The sequence below is a fragment of the Rhinolophus sinicus genome, linkage group LG02 (genome assembly GCF_036562045.2).
Source record: "Rhinolophus sinicus isolate RSC01 linkage group LG02, ASM3656204v1, whole genome shotgun sequence".
In the NCBI taxonomy this organism is placed as follows: Eukaryota; Metazoa; Chordata; class Mammalia; order Chiroptera; family Rhinolophidae; genus Rhinolophus; species Rhinolophus sinicus.
Genome location: NC_133752.1, coordinates 183,505,628 through 183,526,300, shown reverse-complemented (window position 1 = coordinate 183,526,300; position 20,673 = coordinate 183,505,628). Strand labels below are relative to the sequence as shown.

At 39.8% G+C, this 20,673-nt stretch overlaps 1 protein-coding gene across 2 annotated transcripts in view; it reads left to right on the top strand.

The window, feature by feature from the left end:
• GNPTAB (N-acetylglucosamine-1-phosphate transferase subunits alpha and beta) overlaps positions 1 to 20,673 on the top strand; it is an 88,131-nt gene that overhangs the window by 8,081 nt on the left and 59,377 nt on the right. Inside the window, exon 1 of one of the 2 annotated variants that reach the window (XM_019732104.2) lies at positions 19,431 to 19,817. The exons of the other annotated variant lie outside the window; for it this stretch is intronic. Within the exon in view, the coding sequence (XP_019587663.2) occupies positions 19,701 to 19,817 (117 nt within the window). The 5' untranslated portion in view covers positions 19,431 to 19,700. Of the gene's footprint in view, positions 1 to 19,430; positions 19,818 to 20,673 lie in introns of those variants that run through there. 2 annotated transcript variants of the gene reach the window in all.

Sequence of the window (20,673 nt, the reverse complement as noted above, 5' to 3'; positions counted from 1 at the left end):
TTTGAAGGAGACATTTATTTCATAATTATTTTACTTAATTACTTAATCATGTCTTATTGAAGAGCTAACCCAGGATTCATGGTTAATTCATTCAACAAACATTGGTTGAGGATGTACAATTTGTCAGACATTGTGCTTTGTGATTAAGCATATATAAAGAGAACACTCAGTGCCTGAAATTAAGGTCACGGTGTTCAAAATGAACTTGGTTTGCTTAGGAGAGGAAAAGTGCTCCAGTGTGACTGGAACATGTGACGAGAAGTCTGGGGAGATCACGGTGTGACATTGTGAAGGGCCTTGCTTCAGTATGCTAAGGAGATTGGCTATAACCTGGAAGCAACCTTCCAGGAGGCGAAAGTTCATGAGTAGGGTGGTATCATTATCAGATTTATTCTCTGTGGTGAAAACTCCAGCAGGCCTTGAGTGCAGGGACTAGAGATAGCAATGAGGATTAATGATGGGTGGGCCCATTTAAGAAATGCTAACAAAATAGCCTAAGATAGCAGATTGTGAATGGAGAAAAGGAATTTGGTCTCCAATTAGATGAGTGCAATAAGAGAGAAGAATTGATGAGATGGAATTGATTTCCTGCTTGAGAGGTTCAGTGCATGTAAATCACCAATTGAGCCAGGGAACCGGAAGAAGTGTGGAGGATTATGAGTTTGGTTTTAGATATACAACAGTTTAATGGATAGTGTAAGATGCTTGTAGGATACCTAGGTGAAGACAACTGCTAGGTAGTTGGCAATTGACTTGGGACGTATCAGTGGATGGGGATGGTCCAACATTAAAATAGGTTGAGATCACCAAGGGGGTAAATGCTGCCGTGAAATCATGCAGAAGAAGAAAGTCAGTTTATCTGGTTTGGGCGGATAAAGTCATTGACAATCTTTGTAAGACGCATTTCAGTAGAGTGGTACAAATAAAAGTTTCATTGGACTGAGGAATGAAGGCAGTAGGTTCAGACTTCTAGTCCAAGATGATAGAGAAATACTACAAAAGGAGGAGATGCTCACGTTTATGTGTTAGTGAAGCAGGGCCTGGTTGGGACCCCCTGGGAGAGGCCTCACACAATCCCCAGCCTCACCTTTCCTTGACCTACCTGTAGCTTAACCATAGATCAACCCCCTGTGGCTTGAGCTCAGAATGCCCCCTGTCCCAGTTCCCTGTTTTAGAAAATTACCCTGACACTTATGATTAATACCCTTAGGCTTATTGATCACAAGCTCCATAGTCTAGCATTCTTTCCAGGCTACTCCCATCATTGTTCCTGGGTTATCCCCAGAACCATCATGTAGCCTCTGGAGAAATGCCCAGATATTCCCTGAAATACGCTAAGCCAGTCTGAGAATGTTAAGGCAGATTTTGAAGGTGTAAACCTGCTGCCTTCTCAGACCACCAGCGCTCTGACCCTAAATATTTATCCTCTGGCCCAACTCCTGTGTCGGTCTATTGGCCGAGCCAGCGCAGGCAGCATAAGCCCTGGACTCAGTTGCCCTCTGGTGTCATTAGGAAAGAATCTTATTTGAAAACGCACTAGCAGAGGAAGTAAGTGATGAAATAAGGTCATGGAGAAAGGGGAGGAGGAAATAAATACAAGCAAAAATTGTTGCTTTGCAGCAGTTTTTCACATTTACCAGTCTCAGTCATGTACCCGTGTTTAAATTGGGCCTATCATTCTGGCTAACTATAATAACCCAACCCTTAAAGGGTTGGAGGGTTGCATAATTGCGGTGTGAGATATTTCATTTCCAGTAAGGAGTTAACATGTGACCCATGAATGAGAGCTCAATGCCACATTTCCAGAAAATGAACTGAGTATTTCAGATCCATAGAGAAGTTCCTTAAAGGTCATCTGGTGTCATCGATTGGATTCGTGCAAGAGGAAACTGTAAAACCAGAGAGGTAACGTATTCAAATTCACATGACTGTGGTGGCAGAATCTCTATGTCCTCCATCATCATCATCATCATCCTCACTAATATTGGGCTTTAATGTTTTATGGTCAAAATTTTGAACATTATATCTCAACCATATAAAAATGTATATAGCCTCTTGATTTTCTATAAAAGGTGGGCAAAGACGAGGTGGGAAAACACTCAAAATATCTAGTTAAAGGATGATGTAATTGATATAATATTGTAGAAATACCGCCTCCAAATGTTTTTTTTTTTTTTTTTTTCTCTGTAATCTGTTTCCTTCTCTTACAAACATTCTTAACTTTAAGGCTGGGAGAAGTTTATTGCCTCAGAGAAAGGAAGGAGAAGAACTAGCTTTAGATTAAGGAATGTAGGGGAGAAAAAAACCACTTTTTCCTCTACCCACTTTAGGACCTTGTAAATTAGACTGGCAAAAGACAGACTAACAAGAGAAAAACAAACAAGTTTATTAACATGTGCATCATACACACGCACGCACACAGCACTCACTGATGAGAAACCCAAAGTGGTACTTTGAACTCGGGTTTATGTACCATCTTAGGCTAAACAAAGGAAACAGGATTTTGACCTTCTGGGTTGTGGGAGGGGAGGAAGGAGGCAAGTTATGGGGAGGGTGACTAGGAAAAGTATGATAAATAAGGGTTGTTTAGTAAGATTTGTTATGTAGATATAAGTGAAAGCTTTCTTGTTGTTAAAAGTTGTTAAGAATCTGCCTCTTCCTGCTAGGGAGAGGGAGTCACCTTTTACAAATGGAAAATTCCTTTGTAAGTGTAAATTTCCTTTACAAAAGGCAAACTTGTGCCTGCTCTATTTTTGAAGCTTTTCCTGCATCTGCTGGTTCTCAATGGCCTTTAGCTCAAACCAATCCAGATGCCAAAAAGGCATATTTTCGGGTAGCATATTCTAGTACCCTTCAAAAAGAAGAAAGACTTTCTAAAAGGGAAATCTACCCGTTGAGAAGCCTTCCTACGGTCCAGTGGTACAGGATATGGAAGATGTGGGGAAAGAGATTAGAGTCCAAGACCCTTGCTTTGCACACAGCTTGTTACCTCTTGAAACTCAAGGGGTGAATTTGAAAAGGGGAAAACTACAGTTTGCAATGATGAAATAAACCAAACACAAAGGGGGCTTTGGACTGGCTTCTTGTTTTGAAATGGATGAAATACCACTCTACAGAGTATTCCTAGGCCTATCAGGGTGGGTGCAGTGACGTGACAATAGTTTAATGAGACAGAGTGAACCTCCCTTGATGGCTTGAAAGGAGTCAAAAGTCCCTTACCTCTTATACCTTTTGGGGAAGTAAAAGATAATTGAGTGGGACCTGCCATGGAGTTGCCATGAGGTGGGTGTGGGGTGGAGGGTGACCTGGCCGCCCCTGCCACACATCTTCGGGAGACAATGCCTGAGCCTCTAATTTGGGACCAAATCAGCATTTGTGGATCACTGGGGCCCAGCCCCACCAAGAGGACAGGCCAATGTTCTTAATACTGCACGTTTTGGTAGAAAATGTCCCCAGTGTCCCCTGTGGCAGGCATACCTGGGACATCAATACTAAGTTGAGCAGGGACACTGAGGTCCACGAGTGTTTCAAAGCCTACAAAAAGATCCACTTAGGGACACAAGGGCTCTCTCTTCCTAACAACAAGGTGCATGGCTTCTCCCACCTTGAAAAGTGAGGAAAAGCAGAGTTTGCCACCCTAAAATATGCCTTTTAGAATATTGACTACTTTAAGACTATTTTTAAGAGATAAAAGACTCAGGAAGAACCGTTCACCTTACCCCTGACCAAGAAAGAACTGAGGCTGCAAAGTAAAACAAAAATTTATTTGGGGTCTTTATGGACGCAAATGCAGGATTCACAGACTCAGGAGGAAATTTGAGATGTGCTCCAGAGAAGACAAAGAAAGGCAGGGGTTATAAGGAAAAGGATGCAAATTACACAAGTCGATTTGAAACTTTTCCTAGTGGCTGTCTAACATGGCATTCTGACTAGACTGAAAAGGATTGGTCAGGACCAGGTGGCAAAGCTGTGCATGGAAACAGGAAAGTAAGATCCAGGTGTGGCCTTGCAACAGGGCACAAAAACATTTCAAAAGTTCAAGTCTTATCTGGATTTAGACACATGTAACTCTTCCCTAATGGCCTCCCAACTCCATTTTAGGGCCCCTTGACGTTGGTGACTCCATTTTAGAGGCTTCTGTTCCCACCCCTAACTACCTAAAAGGATTTAGATAGAGGACAGTTCTCTCTGTGTCCCATTGTTAGAGATGGCCCGGCAAACATTTCTTTACTAACCATTGGCTTTTCTATCTCGATGTGAATTGCCTTCCTGCTCTTTGAAGTCCCAAATGACAATACCCACTCCTTAGCTCCAGATAACATGCAAGCTTTAATTACCCAATCTGTCCTCCATAATCTTATGAAACCCCCATACGTACATATGTAATAAATTTGATCATTTTCTCCTGTTACTCTATCTCATGTTAATTTGATTACTAGTCTAGCCAGAAGAACTTAAGAGTAGGAGGAAAAATTATTTTTTCCACAAAAGTAAGAAGAGGAAGAAGGATGAAACAGCTATGATGTGGAGTTAGAGATTAGATTATTGAATTTTTACCCAGTAAAGAGACAGTTTTAAACAGAAGAGACTAAAATGCCTTCACTTGGCAAGTGTAACTCTGTGGTATCCCACTTACTGCTTCCCTTCTCTAACAAAGTGGGGTGGAGATTAGTGAGAATGTTTGGATCAATTATAGATAAATAAACACTAGGGACATAGATTTGTAAATTGTGATATATTTAAAATTTAACCTCATAACGCTATGATATTTATGTGAATTATCTCATTTAATCTTTACAGCAGCCTTATAAGACAGATAGCTTATTGTTATACTCATTTGACAGATGAGGAAACTGAGGCTTGGGAATAGTAAGAGGAAACCAGATATCAAACCTACACTGATGGATTGCACAGACTATTTTCTATGTCCTCCCTGTAGGTCCAGTAGAATACTTGAAAAATAAAAATTTCAGTAATTAATTGATTAATTGAGGTTATATATACCACCCTAAACCTTTGTGTCTAGGAAATATCAAGCATCATTCTTAAATGTATTTTTTTGAGTGCTTACAATGTGTCAGTCTTCTTCAGGAAAAATAGTTATTATAGAAAAAAGGGAAGACCTGAGATTCCTTCCCACCCCCACACCAAAAAAAAAAAGGGAAGGATGGATATTATAAAACATATATAGAATTCAAAACAATAAAAGTCTGTATAAATGGAGAAATAGATCAGGTACATGAATTGGAAAATTCACTAATGTCAGGATGTGATTCTCTCCAAGTTGACCTAAGGGTATAATGTAATCTCAACCAAAATTCCAGTGGCCTTTGTTATAGACATCAACAAACCCATACATAAGGTTTATGGAAAAGCAAAGGATTTAAATAGCCAAAACATTTTTAAAGGGAAAGTAAAGTTGGAAGACTCACATTATCTAATAACATTTTCTGTAAAGCTGCAGTAATGAGGCAGTTGATACAAAAGTCATGAATGACATATAGTTCAATGAGACAGAAGGTAATCCAGAAATAGACCCACAGATATAAGGTCAGTTGACTTTTGAAAAGGGGTCAAATAATTCAGTGAGAAAAGGAAAGTCTTTTCTGCAAAACATGTTGGACTAATATGCAAAAAAAAAAAAAAAAAAAAAAAGTATCCTGCTTCACACCATGTACAAAAATTAGCTCAGAATTGATCATAGACTTAAATATAAGAGCTAAAACTTAAAAAAAATTATAGAAGAAAATATAGGAGAAAAATATTTCTGATCTTGAGTTAGGCTAGTAGTTCTTAATCAGGTGTGATTTTGGCCCCAAGGGACGCTTGGAAATGTCTGGACTCATTTTCTGTAGTTACAAATTTGGGTGGGGAGTTGCAACTGGCATCTAAGGAATAGAGGTCAGAAATATTGCTGACCATTCTACAATGGTACAGGGTACCCCTCACACACAACAAAGAATTATCTATGAAAAATAGTAGTGCTGAGGTTGAGCTTCAAAGTTTATGAAACTGCTATACTCATATTTTATAGACTAGGAGGCAGAGGGGAGAAATGTTGCTCCATCTCAGTAATAATTACGCAAATGAAAACAGTGAGGTTTCTCAGATTCACCACCAATTTCCACCTCAGGGCCTTTACACCTGCTGCCTAAAATGGTCTTTCCCCAGATTTTCACAGGGCTCCCCCTCACTTCATTCACATCTGTGCTTAAAAGTCACCTCCTCAGAGGCCCTTCCTGATGACTCTAACCCCTAATTCCACCATTCTCCAGTTCCTAATTCTGCTTTCTTTTTCTTCATCACACTTATCACCGCCTAACATTATATTGTATATTAACTGCCCATTTCTTTATTGTCTGCTTACCTTTAGTGATTATATGCCCATAGGGAAATAATTTTGTCTTTATTGCTCATTAATTGTTTCTTTGGCCTAGCACAGTGATGGGAACATAATAGATACTCAATGAATATTCATTAAATAATTAAATGAACGAATGAGAAACAATTTTATATACATTTCTTTGACCAGATGTGCAAAATTTTAAAAAGAGTGTTGTGAGAGATATAAGAAGTTTGATCGTCTTATATTCTATTAGAGAAATATTAATTGGTACAACATTTTTTGAGGGTAATTAGCCAATATCTATCGAAATTGAAATGTGCCTACCTTTTGACTCAATAAGTCTTACTTCTAGAACCTACTTAAGAAAAATATTTATACCAAGGCACAGAGATCTAAGAATAAGGATCGTCACTGTATCACTGAATATAACAGTAACAATAATTTAAGAAGTAAGGGAATCATTAAATTATATTGCATTTAAAAATTCTGAGGAATATTATGCATCTGTAAAAAAGAATAGGGTAGATTGTATCTTATTAACATGGAGATCATACCGTATAGGTAGTAATGTAATGGTGCAACCTGTGAACTCTGGTGCTAGGCTGCCTGGGCTTTTATCCCAGCTGTCATTTATTAGCTTTGTCATCTTGTTCAAGTTACTTAATTTCTCTGTGTCTTAGTCTCATCATCTGCAAAAATGAAGATGACAATTTTTCTTACTTTACAGGGTTCAATTAGTTAATATATTTAACATACTTAAACAGCATCAGGGATATAGTAGACACACAACAAATGTTAGACTTCGTTGTTATATTGGTATAATAATAACTATTTTTGTTATAATATTGTTATACTACTACTAATTGTTATTACTATCATTGTTATTATTGTTACTACTACAGAAAGAGTTTCAAAAGCTCTGTTAGAGCAAGCTCCATGATTCAGGAGCTGTGTCTGTTTAGCTTGTCATTAATATAACCCCAGGGCCTAGCACAGTACCTGGCACATGTTGAACACCCAATAAAAATAATGACTTGTTGAATGAATGATGACATATTTGTAGAGCCAGCTGTAGATCAATATGTATAAGATGGTTTTTTAAAGGCAATTTAATGGTGAAGTGTTTAGGGAAGATGTGTGCTGGTGTCTGCAACTTACTCTGAAATGCATTGGAAAGAAAGATGGGTTGATGAAGGGGAATTGGCATAGATGTTTGAATAGATTATGAACAAGCAAATAAGGCAACAAGTTAATAGCAGAATTTAGGTGGTAGGTACATGAGTGTTTTACTGTACAATTCTTTCAACTGTTTTGTAGGGGGAAAAAGGCTGTGTGTGTGTGTGTGTGTGTGTGTGTGTGTGTGTGTGTGTGTGTTTTAGTCAGCATAAAAGAGGTCTTACAAGGTTTCTCAGCAGGAGTGTCTGTGGCATTCCAAGTGGAACAATGTTCTATCATGTGGGACCCTTTTGGGCATTGCAGAGTTGTTAACATCTGACCACTATGCCCTCAAAAGCCATAGAGCTCCCCCATTCTTATGACAACCAAAAATGCTCTCACACATTTGCAAATACCTAAGTGTGGAGAACCAGATCCATATAAAACTGGTAACAATGATAACTTCTCTGCAGTTTCATTTACGAGGGGTATGAGGGGAGGAAATAGTTGCATTGCATTTTTAATTTAAAAAACATTGCATTTTTAATTTTAAAAATGCTTGAAACTTTATTTTTAAACAATTAAATCTGCAAAAAAAAAAATTGTCTGGAAGAATATTCATCATGTTAACAATGGTTACACCTTGGGAGTGGAAGTAGGGCCTTGGAGGGAAGGAAGTCTTTAATATTTTACTTTATACACTTACTGTTTTTATTTTTTATGAGCGTGAATTGTTTTGAGACAATATAATTTAAAGGTCAACTTGCAAAAGAAAAAAGCAAGGAGAAACCTTTAGAGAAAAAATGGAGCTGTAGAATAATTTTTCTTTTCTTTTTTTTTATTGGGGAATATTGGGGAACAGTGTGTTTTTCCAGGGTCCATCAGCTCCAAGTTGTTGTCCTTCAATGTAGTTGTGGATGGCGCAGCTCAGCTCCAAGTCCAGTCACCATTTTCCATCTTAGTTGCAGGGGGCACAGCCCACCATCCCATATGGGAATTGAACCGGCAACCTTGTTGTTGAGAGCTCGCGTTCTAACCAACTGAGCCATCCAGCCACCACAATTTTTTTCTTCTTTGGTCTATTCTGTACTAAGAATAGAATATTTTCATAATAAGAAAACTAAACTAGACTTTAGTTAAAAACAAAAAGTATATTAAAATTCGTGTCAATAATGCATGAAAGTAAATATTTGCTAAGCAGACAGATACTTTTGGTTTTTAACCATATTTATTAGAAATTATCTGCACAGAAAATAATTCATTGGTAATTTTTCACTGGGAAAATAATAGTTTGATTAACAGGTTCTGTTCTTACCATATTCTTGCTTTTTAATTATTTTTAATTTTAGAAAATATTTTCATTACAATATAGCTAACATACAATATTATATTATTTTCAGGTTTACACCATAGTTATTCCACATTTCGATACCTAAAGAAGTGAACACCGTAAGTCCAGCAACCATCTGACACCGTCCCATGCTATTGCAATTTTATCGACTATATTCCCTATGCTGTACATTACATCCCCAAGACTTATTTGTTTTATACCTGGAAATTGGAACCTCAGAGTCCCCTTCACCTTCCACCCTCTTTAAAAAAAATTTCCAATTACAGTTGACATTCAATATTATATTACTTTCAGGTGTACAGCACAGTTTATACTCTTGTTACTAGGATGATTGAAGCCTTAGTGGTGTGCTTGCCGAATTGGGCTCGCTCTGGAAATTATCATTGTGGATGCTGCCACTTAGTGGTGAAATATGTTGACTATTTGTTGTGAAAATCTGTAATTTGGACAAGGGACTTACGCAAGTGTTAATCCCCTATCTGAATCATTCATTTATTCATTTTACAAACATTTGCTGAGTCCCTAACCTAATAGACCACTGATGGGCACAAAGAGGATTTGAAGAAGTTTGAGGAACAGACTCTGCCCTAAAAATGCTTTCAGGCTTGTTCAAGAGACAAGTACACACTTGAGAAGTTCAATAAAATCATGATGCAATAAAAACATGGACTCTCACATTTAAAGTAGATCTTAACAGTCAATCCTGTTTAACCCCATGAGATGGTTAATGCCAAATATGGAGGAGAGAATTTACGAGCAGAACAGATCACTGACTGAGGGTTGGAGTGCATTCTGAGGTTCCAGCCTGGGAGACTGGGTGGGAGGGTAATGTTATCATTGAAAGAGTCACAGAAATTTAAACAGGGAGATGATTTAGGCACTAAGATGATGAGATCTGTTTTAGACACTGAATGTGTAGGAACAACAGGATATTATGTTGGCTATTCTTCATTTGCTCCCGGATTCATTCCCATACCCTTTGCTGACCCCACAGATGGCTTTACCCACCCTCCCCTGGCCTCTGGCTTCAACCAATGGGAGGCACCAGTAAGAGAGCAAGGGGTGGAAATAGGTCAAGTTTGGTATTTCTTTCCCTGCTCCTTCACTGCCTAGCTGCCTCCTTTCTCTCTGTGGCTGCATTTCTAATCCTCTTCTGCAGCTCCCGTCCACAGTGCCAGCTTTCACCAGATTCTGAGAACACCATTTCCTTGAAGACATTGTTAAATATCTCATTTCCTTTTAGACATCTCCTTAAAGACAATATAATTTGCCATGAAATAAAAGTTAGAAGGAGAAGAGCAGAGAGCAGAGATCTAGTCTACGTATACTGGACCATCTAGAGAGGACCGGAGGAAGACTAGAACCCCAAAAAGGGAGTTATCAAAGATCTTGGAGAAGAATCAGGAAAGCATTCTGTCCTGAACATAAAGTCAGACAATGTTTCAAGAAGGGGTTATTGAAGACACTATCAAATACTACGGAAGGGTCAAGGAGAAGATGAATGAAAAAATACTACTGGATTTGTTAGGATTCATTATTTCAGTGGTATTTCATTATTTCCGAGGGCAGTTTTAATAGAGTAGGGTAGAAACTAGGTTGCCAAGGTTTAAAACAAGTCACCCAATTTAAAAAGGGTTTGAATACAGTTCACCAAAAACAATAGACAAATGGCTGATAAGGATCTGAAAAAATGCTAACATCATTAGTCACTACGGATATGAAGGAAATGCAAATCCAAACTATACTGAGTGACTATAATTAAAATGACAGACAGTGCCAAGTGTTGGAGAGGAAGAGAAGAAATTGGAACCTTTCTTCATTGCTGGCGAGAATGTAAAAAATGGTTTGGCAGTTTCTTAAAAAGTTAACATAAACTTACCACACAACCCAGCAATTCCTTTCCTCCATATTTACCCAAGTGAAATGAAAATATACATCTTCCTAAAGATATGTGTGTGATTGCTCAGAGCAGCATTATACATTATAGCCTGAAACTGGAAACAGTTCAAGTGTCCATCAACAGTGAGTGGATAAACAAAATGTAATAAGCATTCAATGGAATATTACTCAGCAACGAAAAGGAATGAACTATTGATACATGCTACAACATGAATGAACCTCAAAACATCATGCTAAGTGACAAAAGCCAGATGGGAGACGAGACAGCCTAGATATTGTATGATTCCATTTCATTTTCTAGAAATGTCTAGAAAAGATAAATTTAGAGAGACAGAAAGCAGATCTGTGGTTGCTTAGGGCAGGAGGTGGGGGTGGGGATTAACTGCAAACATGTACAAAACAACTTTTAGAATAATGGAAATAGTCTCAAATCTAATTTTGGATTATGGTGATTGTTGAACAACTCTATAAATTTACTAAAATAATTGTTGACCTAAAAATGGGTCAATTTTATGGTACCTCAGTAAAGTTGGTTTCCAAAAAAATGTTAAATAATGTTCAAGGAACCTGAAAAAGGATGGAAAATGGAAATAGGAACAAAAACATTGCACAATTGCTCAACAGACAGTGAAGCTTTGTTTATTTAATCTTATTTGAGAGAAATTTGTCTTCATATAAAAACACGTTTCTAGCTTATCTAGAGGAAAATTCCCAAAATTAATTGGCAGTGAATCTGTACATTGTGAAGCGAAACAAAACAAAAGCCAAAAAGAATTTCTTTACCTATCGAATGTAGATCAATATGAAGTGATATAGGAAACAAGAGTAAAACTAGTCCTATCTCATCTCAATTGCAATTTTAATGCCACTGCTTCAAATTAAGACCTCAAAGGGTTTATCGGCCCTAGAAAGGAGCAGAACTGTCCACATTGCAAGAGAACTTAGAATGTAGCTTTTAGAATTTTGGTTGTTTCACATGCTTCTCATGGTGGAAGAAGACAAAAGAAAGTCTATTTTTCTTTTTTTATTCTGTCCTGAGCATAATAAAGTCAGACAACATTTCCAGAAGGGGTCATTGAAGACACTGTCAAATACTACAGAAGAGTCAAGGAGAAGATGAAAGCAAAAATACTACTGGATTTGTTAGGATTCATTATTTCAGTGGTATTTCATTATTTCAGAGGGCAGTTCTATTCACACTAACCCTAATATTTACTAACTCTTTCCCTTGGTACCCTGTAGAGATTCTTACCATACTCATTTCCCCACTCTTTTAGCCTGAAAAGTCAGAGGCAGCAGTTATGTTAGTGTTTTGCCGTGACATTTGTATTTTAGATAAACTCACTCGGGTTTATACTGTTTCCTTAATATTGGTTACAGTGACTATAATAAAGTTAAAGGGTTGCCAAAACATTATAATACAATATGAATACTCTGAGAGTCTTCTAGAAGACTGACTGCAAGATGCAAAAGTCTTCCTACTTAATTTGCACTTAACATTGCAATGAGTTGGATAATGAGTGTTTATGGATAATCAAATATATATGTTGATTGCTCACTGCTTTGGCTCTAAGCAGTAGAAAACTAAATAACAACAAGAAAAATCACGGAGATCAGAAAGTTCCAAAGGCTTAGAGATCAGGAAATTCATTCAACTTTCAAACACAGGGTACGAGTTAGCTATTGCAAATAGGTAGATTCTACAAAGTATATCATGGTGGGCTTGATATTGATCACGAGGGCTGAACAAGAGACTTTAGGTTGAATTTGTAGGAAGTGCTCCCAAAGTCTCAGCTGAACTGAGCTGCCAATGGAGCTGGTGACTGTTTTCAGAACCACACATCTGCTAAAATAGGTGTCCTTTGTCCTGCCTCTCTCCCTATATCACTCACTTCCAGATTAAAACCTTCTGTAAATTCATCTGATTATGGGAATCTACATCTCATCCGAAACCCTGGTTTCAGGGATGTACCAGTTCTGGATTGTTGCCTGTCAGCTGCAGATTCACCGTTTTAGAACCTGCTCTGTGATAACGGACTGGACTCTAAGCATTTCTCCTTTGTAGTGTTAGTCTTTGCCAGTAGAGGGCGTTGGAGGGATAGTGCAGTAAGAAAGGGGCTCTTACTGATTCCAGTGCGTGGTTTTGTTTTTTCTTTCTCCTGCTGTCTGGTGGGTTAGTGTACCAGTAAGTGAGGACATCAGTGGTGCTCTGCCCCAGCCATGGCCGCCCAGGGAGCACAGTTACCACCCTGACCTAGGCCTGGAACCACCTTGCTACAGTTTCCCGGATGTGGACACTGTGTGCCCAGGACAGGCACCCCTAGCAGAGCCTGAACTTGGAATGTGCACGTGCCTCCCATGCCAACATTTATGGGAGGCAATAAAATTAGCATGTAGAAGGAAGTTTATAGTTTTGAAACATTTGCAAGAAACAATAAAGACAGCAAACTAAGCTAAGTATTAAATTTGAGAAACTGGTTCAAGAGCAACGGAGAAAATTCAGAGAATGAGGGGAAAGGAAATTATAAAGATAAAGGCACAAATCAATGAACTAGAAACCCACAGAAAAATAGACTGAATGAGCCAAAGGGTAAGTGAACAAAAATGTTTAGAAAAAAGTTGAGAAGATACAAAGGAATACTACACAAAATGAAACAGAGTAAATGACCATAAACATAACAAAGATTTTAAAACCTAATTATAACTTGAGTTCATTTCTGGAAATCCCCCATACCAAAGTATTTGGTCCAGGTCCAGAGAGTTTCCAAAGTGAGTCCTACCTCAAAAGTTAAAGTTGTCCTCTGTATCGCTCTAGTTTCCTCTATTAACACATTGCAATTCAGTTCATCAAAACCTTAATAGTTGCCAACACTGTACTTGGTCCCTTTTGTAAGTGCAAAATACATTCATTTATATAATACATTTTTTATCAATTGGTTACTCTAAGCAAGGCACAATAGTAAGGACGGGGATATGAATATGTTATTAATATAATAAGGTGGGCAAGTCTCCTTTCTTTATGATGCCTATATTCTGTGGGTGAGGCATACAAAAAAACCCCACAAATAAATATAACATAAATAGAATAAAATATGGTCACACTTATGTGAAAAGTGCATATATTTGTTTGTATATGTCCACGATCTCTCTGAAATCACAAAAAATAAACAGTGGGACATGTTGTGTTTTTGCTCTTGGTGTTCTAGCAGAAGCAATTAAATTGCTTAATAATCTTGTTTTATTTATTAGTTTTCAAAAAATTAAATGCTGTCCTGGCTTTCTTTTTTAGAATAAAAAAGAAGGGGATGAGGTGACTCGCAACAGGCTTGTGTTTCATGAACATACACTATTTATCCTGAAAGGAGGGAGGGACAAAATCAAAATATGTTTCTTAGCAACAAACAAGTTTTTCAAGCCTAAAACTCAAAAGTAAAAGCATTTCACAATGTGAACCTTTTACCTTTTCACCTGAATAAAGCAAGGACTCAACTAAATACAGATTTATTAGGAGTTATTTTAACATTGCTTAAGCTGCTAGTTAAAGCTTTTTGTTTAGATTCCATTTTCTTACTAGCGCAAGGTAAGGCTTTCCAAGGACACAGTTGTATAATATATATACAACTTGTATGTTTTGTAGGCTTGGGGCCAGAGGTTCTTCTTTGTGCAGGATTATTTACTTTGGTTCATTTTTCATCATGGCTGAGCATAAGGAGGCCCAAAGATGGTTGATGTTTTAGGGCCCAGTCAAAGCATTTTCCTTGTCTTCTGAGTTTTGAACCAATTGAGAAAGCCATGCAAGGTACAGACAGACAGAGATCAAAGCATCAGCTTTAGCACTGATAAAGTTAACTGGAGAAGGTTGTTTTACCTCTGCAAGTGGGCAACCCGCATTTCATCCCTGACTGAGACAGACTTTCTAGGCCCTGGCCCTAGCTCAGGCCCCGGGCACTGATTCTCCCATGCTTGGCAGGTAGAGCATCAGAACTCCCATCTCTGGCAGACCAACTCAGCCCCTCTCAACATCAGTCGGGTATATTCCGCATCTTCTGGAGTGAGAGGTGGCAAGACAGACCGGGAGTGTTAATAAAATACTGAAAGAAAAAAGTGTCTTGAAATGAAATATAGTCATTGCAAACTCCTTGCTATGTAAGCCCTCTGATTTTATTCTATTAGATGGTACTGTCCAAACCCCTTCTATCTGAAGACCCTGCAGGCACACTGCGGTTCAACTCTTACTTTCACGTGGGACATTAACATTTCTGAAGAGCTTACAGGGTTCTACCTGATTTTGATAAGATTCTGCCCATCCCAGGATTTATCCTATGGGAGCAAGGAACTTGGAAGTGCAGAAGGGTCAGGAGAGGAAAGAATAAATCTTGCTTAACCAATCTTGCCTTGGTTTTAATCTCAACAAAATTCAAACTGTTGGTCAACAGTCTGGCTGTTGCTTTAATTAGAGTATTGCATACTCCAGTACGGGCAGGTAATACAATTGGGTGACTCAGGCTGGGTGTCACAAATACACATAAGAATATCTTCATTTCTACACACATGCCAAACCCCCTCTTTACTGGAATCATATGGCTCTCTGTGCTTTCCATTTACTACTTTTGATAAAAGTGTGTGTGCAAATATTTCTCACCAGTGCAGTAAATTATAGTCCAAGCACTATGATAAATGTCAACTGACCCTAAGCCTCAAGGTTGGGGAGATGAAACACAGTGACATATGAGTCACGGTGAGCACATGTCATACAAAGGAGTCCTTACTTAGCCACAGCTAATTGTTGCCTTGTGGAAATGTGGCCCCAGCATGTCCAGATTTTTCCATTTATTCAGAAGAAACTAGAAATTAGAATTAGGATTTGTCAATGAAATCTCACAATTTTAAAATACTTTAAAAATTTTTCTGGTCAACTATAACTTATCTGTAGGCCATAAGTTTATCATGTGTGATTTATGTTAGATTACTCTTTTTTTATGCCCTAGCCAAAGATTAATCTTCTTTTTTTATAATCAAAGAGGCTTTTCTTATGTTTGAAGTTTTCATCTGAATGTTAAAAAAATAAAAACTATTAGGGAAAGAGCATATTGAAAAGAAAAAATACTTTTCTTGATTTTTGTTACAGATCCTGTAGCTGAAAAATTGGACAAGTTCACCAATAATAAGAATATAGCATCTTGGGACTAAGGGAACCCGTTTCTGTAAACTTCATAGTTCACTAGAGCCTAAGGTATTAACTCCCCAATTATTCCTATCGTCAGTAATTATTCCATTTTGGAAATACATCTAAAATATTTATTGTATGCCTGTTCTTCCTCTGGTGTACTCCGTCTAGAGAATCAGCACTTTCATCCACTTAGCTGTCCGTGTTAAAATTTTAAGTCACGATTGACATGCTTTCCCTACCGCATGTGATTAGTCACCAAGTTCTGGCAGTTCAGTTGACTAAATACACCTAGGTTCTCTCCCTTGACATCGTCCTGACCCTCCTCCAAGCTACCATCACCTCTTGCCTGTATTCTCCAGTAGCCTTCCACATAGAGTGCCAGAGTTAGCAAATAAAAATACAAAATGTACAGTTAAATTTGAATTTCAGATAAATAACAATTTTTAGTATAAGTCCCAAATATTGAATGGGATAAACTTATACTAAAAATGAAGTATTTGAAATTCAAATTTAACTAGGTGTTCTGAATTTTATGTGGCAAGTGTATTCCTACCCGTCTCTCTTCAACTCCTGGGGTCCCCTCCAATACATTTTCCACACCACAGTTATGATGATTCTTTAAATTCCTATCTGATCATGTCAAAAAACTTTTTGGTTTTTATTAAAATTCTTCATTATCTTTAGGATGAAGTCCTTTATTCTTAAGATAGCCTTCAAGGCCCTGCTAACCTCTCTAGCTCCATCTTATTGCACTTCCAGCCCCTCTTGCCTTAGATCAGAGACTTCAACGTGCCAGCCCTGCCTAAAATACACATCCCTTCCTACCCCCACCCCTCCATCTTTAGTCTGGGCTTCAGCATCACCTACTCCAGGAAGATTTCCCTGATCTCCCAAGCTAGGTTAGTTCCCTTCACAATACTAACTCAATACTTTTCCCTCTAGAGTGTAAATTCCAGGAAAGCAGGAACTGTATCTTTCTAGGTCATCCCTCTAGGTATCTAAGTCAGTACTAGGTATCCTCAGTGCCTGGTAAAATGCCCAGCACTGAGTGTTCCTTGATAAATGATAAATAAACACTAAATATCACTTGAATTTTTCTCAAAGATTGGGGTCACTACTCTATGACCCGTTATCCTATTGCCCTGGGAGACACTGGTGCCTCCACTGTATCTCTCTGTTCTTGCCTCTACTCTATTGACCCCAGGACAATTATGCTTTTTGAACCAGCTTGACTTCTTTAAAAAAAATTTTTTTTTCCTTTTCTCACTTTCTCAAGATCATCACAGGCACTTCTTGTTTGGAGGGATGGGAAAGAAAGTTCCTATTTTTTTTTCTTTCTTTTCTAACCTGCTATGGACTGAGAAGCCAAATAACAAAGTTTCTCAGAATTATATTTTCAGATTTTGACAGAGGAACTGAGGGGTTCTCCTAAAAGCAAAACTCCTGGGTTTCAGTGGGTTTCTGACAGTCTTTTTCTGTCTTGGTTTTTCTGGCTCTTTTAGGTTGCCATGTAAAAGATTCCCAGATAAATGAGATGCTCCTGTCCATTTTCCCCATTGTTCAGATACTGATAGTTTAAAATAATGTCTACAAATTTCATATTGCTAAATTCATCTTCTTGAACTGCATGTTTAATCAGCTCATTCCCCTGGTGAAAAGCCTCAGGGCTTATAGAACAAAGTCAAATGCTGTATTCTTCTCTTGACTTTTCCAACACTCAAAATGTCCCAGGACTGAAGTGCTTTCATGAATTATTTTATTTAACTTTCCTACTATCTCTGTATGGTAGCTACCCAGATGTATCATATTACACCCACGTTTATTTTACTCAAGTTCAACTGAATGGCTCAGGAGGGACAGAGAGAGTGAGCTAGAATCAGTTCTCTAGAAGAAAGGTCTTCTACAGTACGGACATCCTTGAGGCTCTCTAGTTGGAGCATAAAGAGATAGAAAAAAAAAAAGGGTAAATTACACTACCACAAAGCATACTTTCTTAGAAACATAGATTCTAGGGTAGGGCCAGGACTAGGGGAGCGAGGCACTTGCTTTGGGTGCAAAATTTAAGGGAAAGACCAAATCTCACTAAGTAAGACATAATATTTTTGTGCAATATTTAAAAAGATCAAAATTAATGTGAAATAGCCACAGAGAACAAAGTATCAACATTTTAAACAAAGACAGAATCTGACCTTGCATTTGCAGGGCTCACCACCCCCTAATCCCAGCCTTGTTGTAGAGCCTAAGTATTAGGTTCAAATAACAATTCTGTCATTCACTGGTTGTGTGGTATTAGACAGTCATTTAACCACTTTGTACCTCAGTTTCTTCATCTATAGAATGGGGATAATCATGCTATCTACCTCATAAGATTGTGAGGATTAGATGAGTCCCGGCCACAGCAGCTCTTAAGTAAATGCTGGCCATCATTGTTGTGGCAACAAGCATCTTAACAGAGTCCTGAGTCCTACTGAAAGGCAGATGGTTTTATATCTATTACTACCCTTGAAAAGACCTTGGCGCTGTTTAAGTGTCTCATACAACTGTCATAATTTTTGTCATGTGTGTATAACATGTATATCAGCTTCTCCTAAGGAAAGATGAAAAGAATTGACTGAAAAGTATAAACATTTTACCTTGGATTGGAACAAAGGTAGTAATCACATTTTCAAGTCTGTTAATTTCATCTGACCATCCGGTTGAATACATACATATTTTGAGTGTATCCTGAAATTGGTTCTGAAGATAACTAAAAAAATGCTATAAATGATGGCAACACTGGGTAAGTGTTTTGTTTCCCTGACTAGATTCAAGATAAAAATCATATTAACTCGGGTATATTTGGCAAAAAACAAAAAACAAAACAAAACAAAAAAACTCTCCCAAATAAGAGGTGCCCAGGGTAGGCCCTCCTAGAAATCACCTGATGCTAAAGTGGAAATAACTGAGCACCTCTGCGTAGTCCCCTCACCCCAACCCCTCACCCCCACCCCGTACATCGCACGATTTCTGTAACATTTTTGCACTCGCAGTTTAAGTGCTTATCTTCCGAACTAGACTCTCTGGGAACAGTGGCCAACTGTAGCTCATTTCTGAAAACCCGACACCAAGCACTATGCCAGGCACTGGACACTAAATATTTAATTAATAAATGAATGAATGAAATTTGGTTTTGGCACATTTAGCCCAAAAGTTTCCTCCTCCAAGCAATGTGGTTAGAGAGACAGAGGGGAAATGAGCTCCATGCAGCATTTCCTCTCAACCTTGTGAAAAACCATAATTTCCCAATTATTGTAAATGAAGAAAGGGGTTTGTGCACGAAAGTATTCATGGCATTATAGCGTCATCTGTGGCACAGAGACCTTGCAGGGACCGGCCCACGGATTTTCGAGGTCCCCAGCCCAGACGTGAGAGCCGCCGCGCACGCGCAGACCGGGAGAGCGCTCGCCTGCCCTCCTCCCCTCCGTCCTCCAGGTGGCGCTGGCGGCCCCACCACCGCCGCCGCCGCCGCCGCCTCTCCCCTGGCCAGACCCGGGCGGCGCCGGCCCCCTCGCGGGCGGCGGGTCCGCCTCCGCTGCGCGGAGGGCGTGAGCTCCCGGCTCCCGGAAGCGGTGGCCGCGGCGCGGAGCCCAGCGGCCGTCGGTCTCCGGAGCGGCAATGTGCGGCTGCCGGAGGCTGTGACCTGAACGCGGCGGCCCGATCGTGGCCGCTGAATGGCGGCTCGTTGAGGCGGCGGCTCTGGCTCTGGCTCCTCCGGGCGTGGCGTGGCGGCGGCCGGGGTGATGCTGCTCAAGCTCCTACAGAGACAGACCTATACCTGCCTGTCCCACAGGTATGGGCTCTACGTCTGTTTCGTGGGCGTCGTTGTCACCATCGTCTCCGCCTTCCAGTTCGGAGAGGTGAGTAGCGGCGCGGGAGCTCCGGCCTTGAACCCGGGCGACCCCGCGGCGCCCCGCCCCTGCCTCGCGGAGCCCCGGGGCACCCCGAGCCCTGGCGCGCGGGGCTCCTGCTTCCCCATCCTCCCTGCCGCTCCGGGGACAAGTCCCAGAGCCTGTCCTTTCCCCGGAGGCGCGGAGAACTCCGATCTCCTCCGCAGGCTCAGGTTTCAGCATCTGGGGTTGAGATCTCTCGTCCTCCCTACGGTTTGTGGGGATAGGCGCTGATTTCCATTCCCTCCAGGTGTTTTCTGCAGGGTCCCCAAGTCATTTGACTGTATCCCCCAGGAATTATCCTTCACGAAGCCCCCTCCCAGGACCCAGAGTCGGTGTCTTTTCCCATTCCTCAATTCTCATTCCTTGCCCTTCCTGCTGTTTTCCTCCGCTGGTGTCACCTTCCTAATCTTTTCACCTTTGACATAGGCACTTCTTAATCTAGTTTCTTCCTTGATCTCAAAACGTTGTCCAAGGGGCGCGTGTTTCTCTGCCTGTAATTTGCGGTGGGGAGTGGGTGCTGCCCCCAAATTTAAAGGACTTACTTGTGCGAGGGGACTTTTTGCATTTTTTGCTCTGTCATTTGGAACAGCTGTACACCTTCAGTTCGGCTTACGGGCAGATGTGCACACACGGATGTGAGAGATCTCTTGGTAGCTCCAAAAGGTAGCGCCAAGCCCTTTTCCCTACCTGGGGATCTCCTGAGGCTAGGGCCCCTTCACGTGACCAGGACACCGTCATGATCTTGGACTCCAGCACCGGGACCTCTTGGGAGCCAGCACAAGCCGTTGGGTCACAGGATTGGCTAATAATTTAGACTCAGATC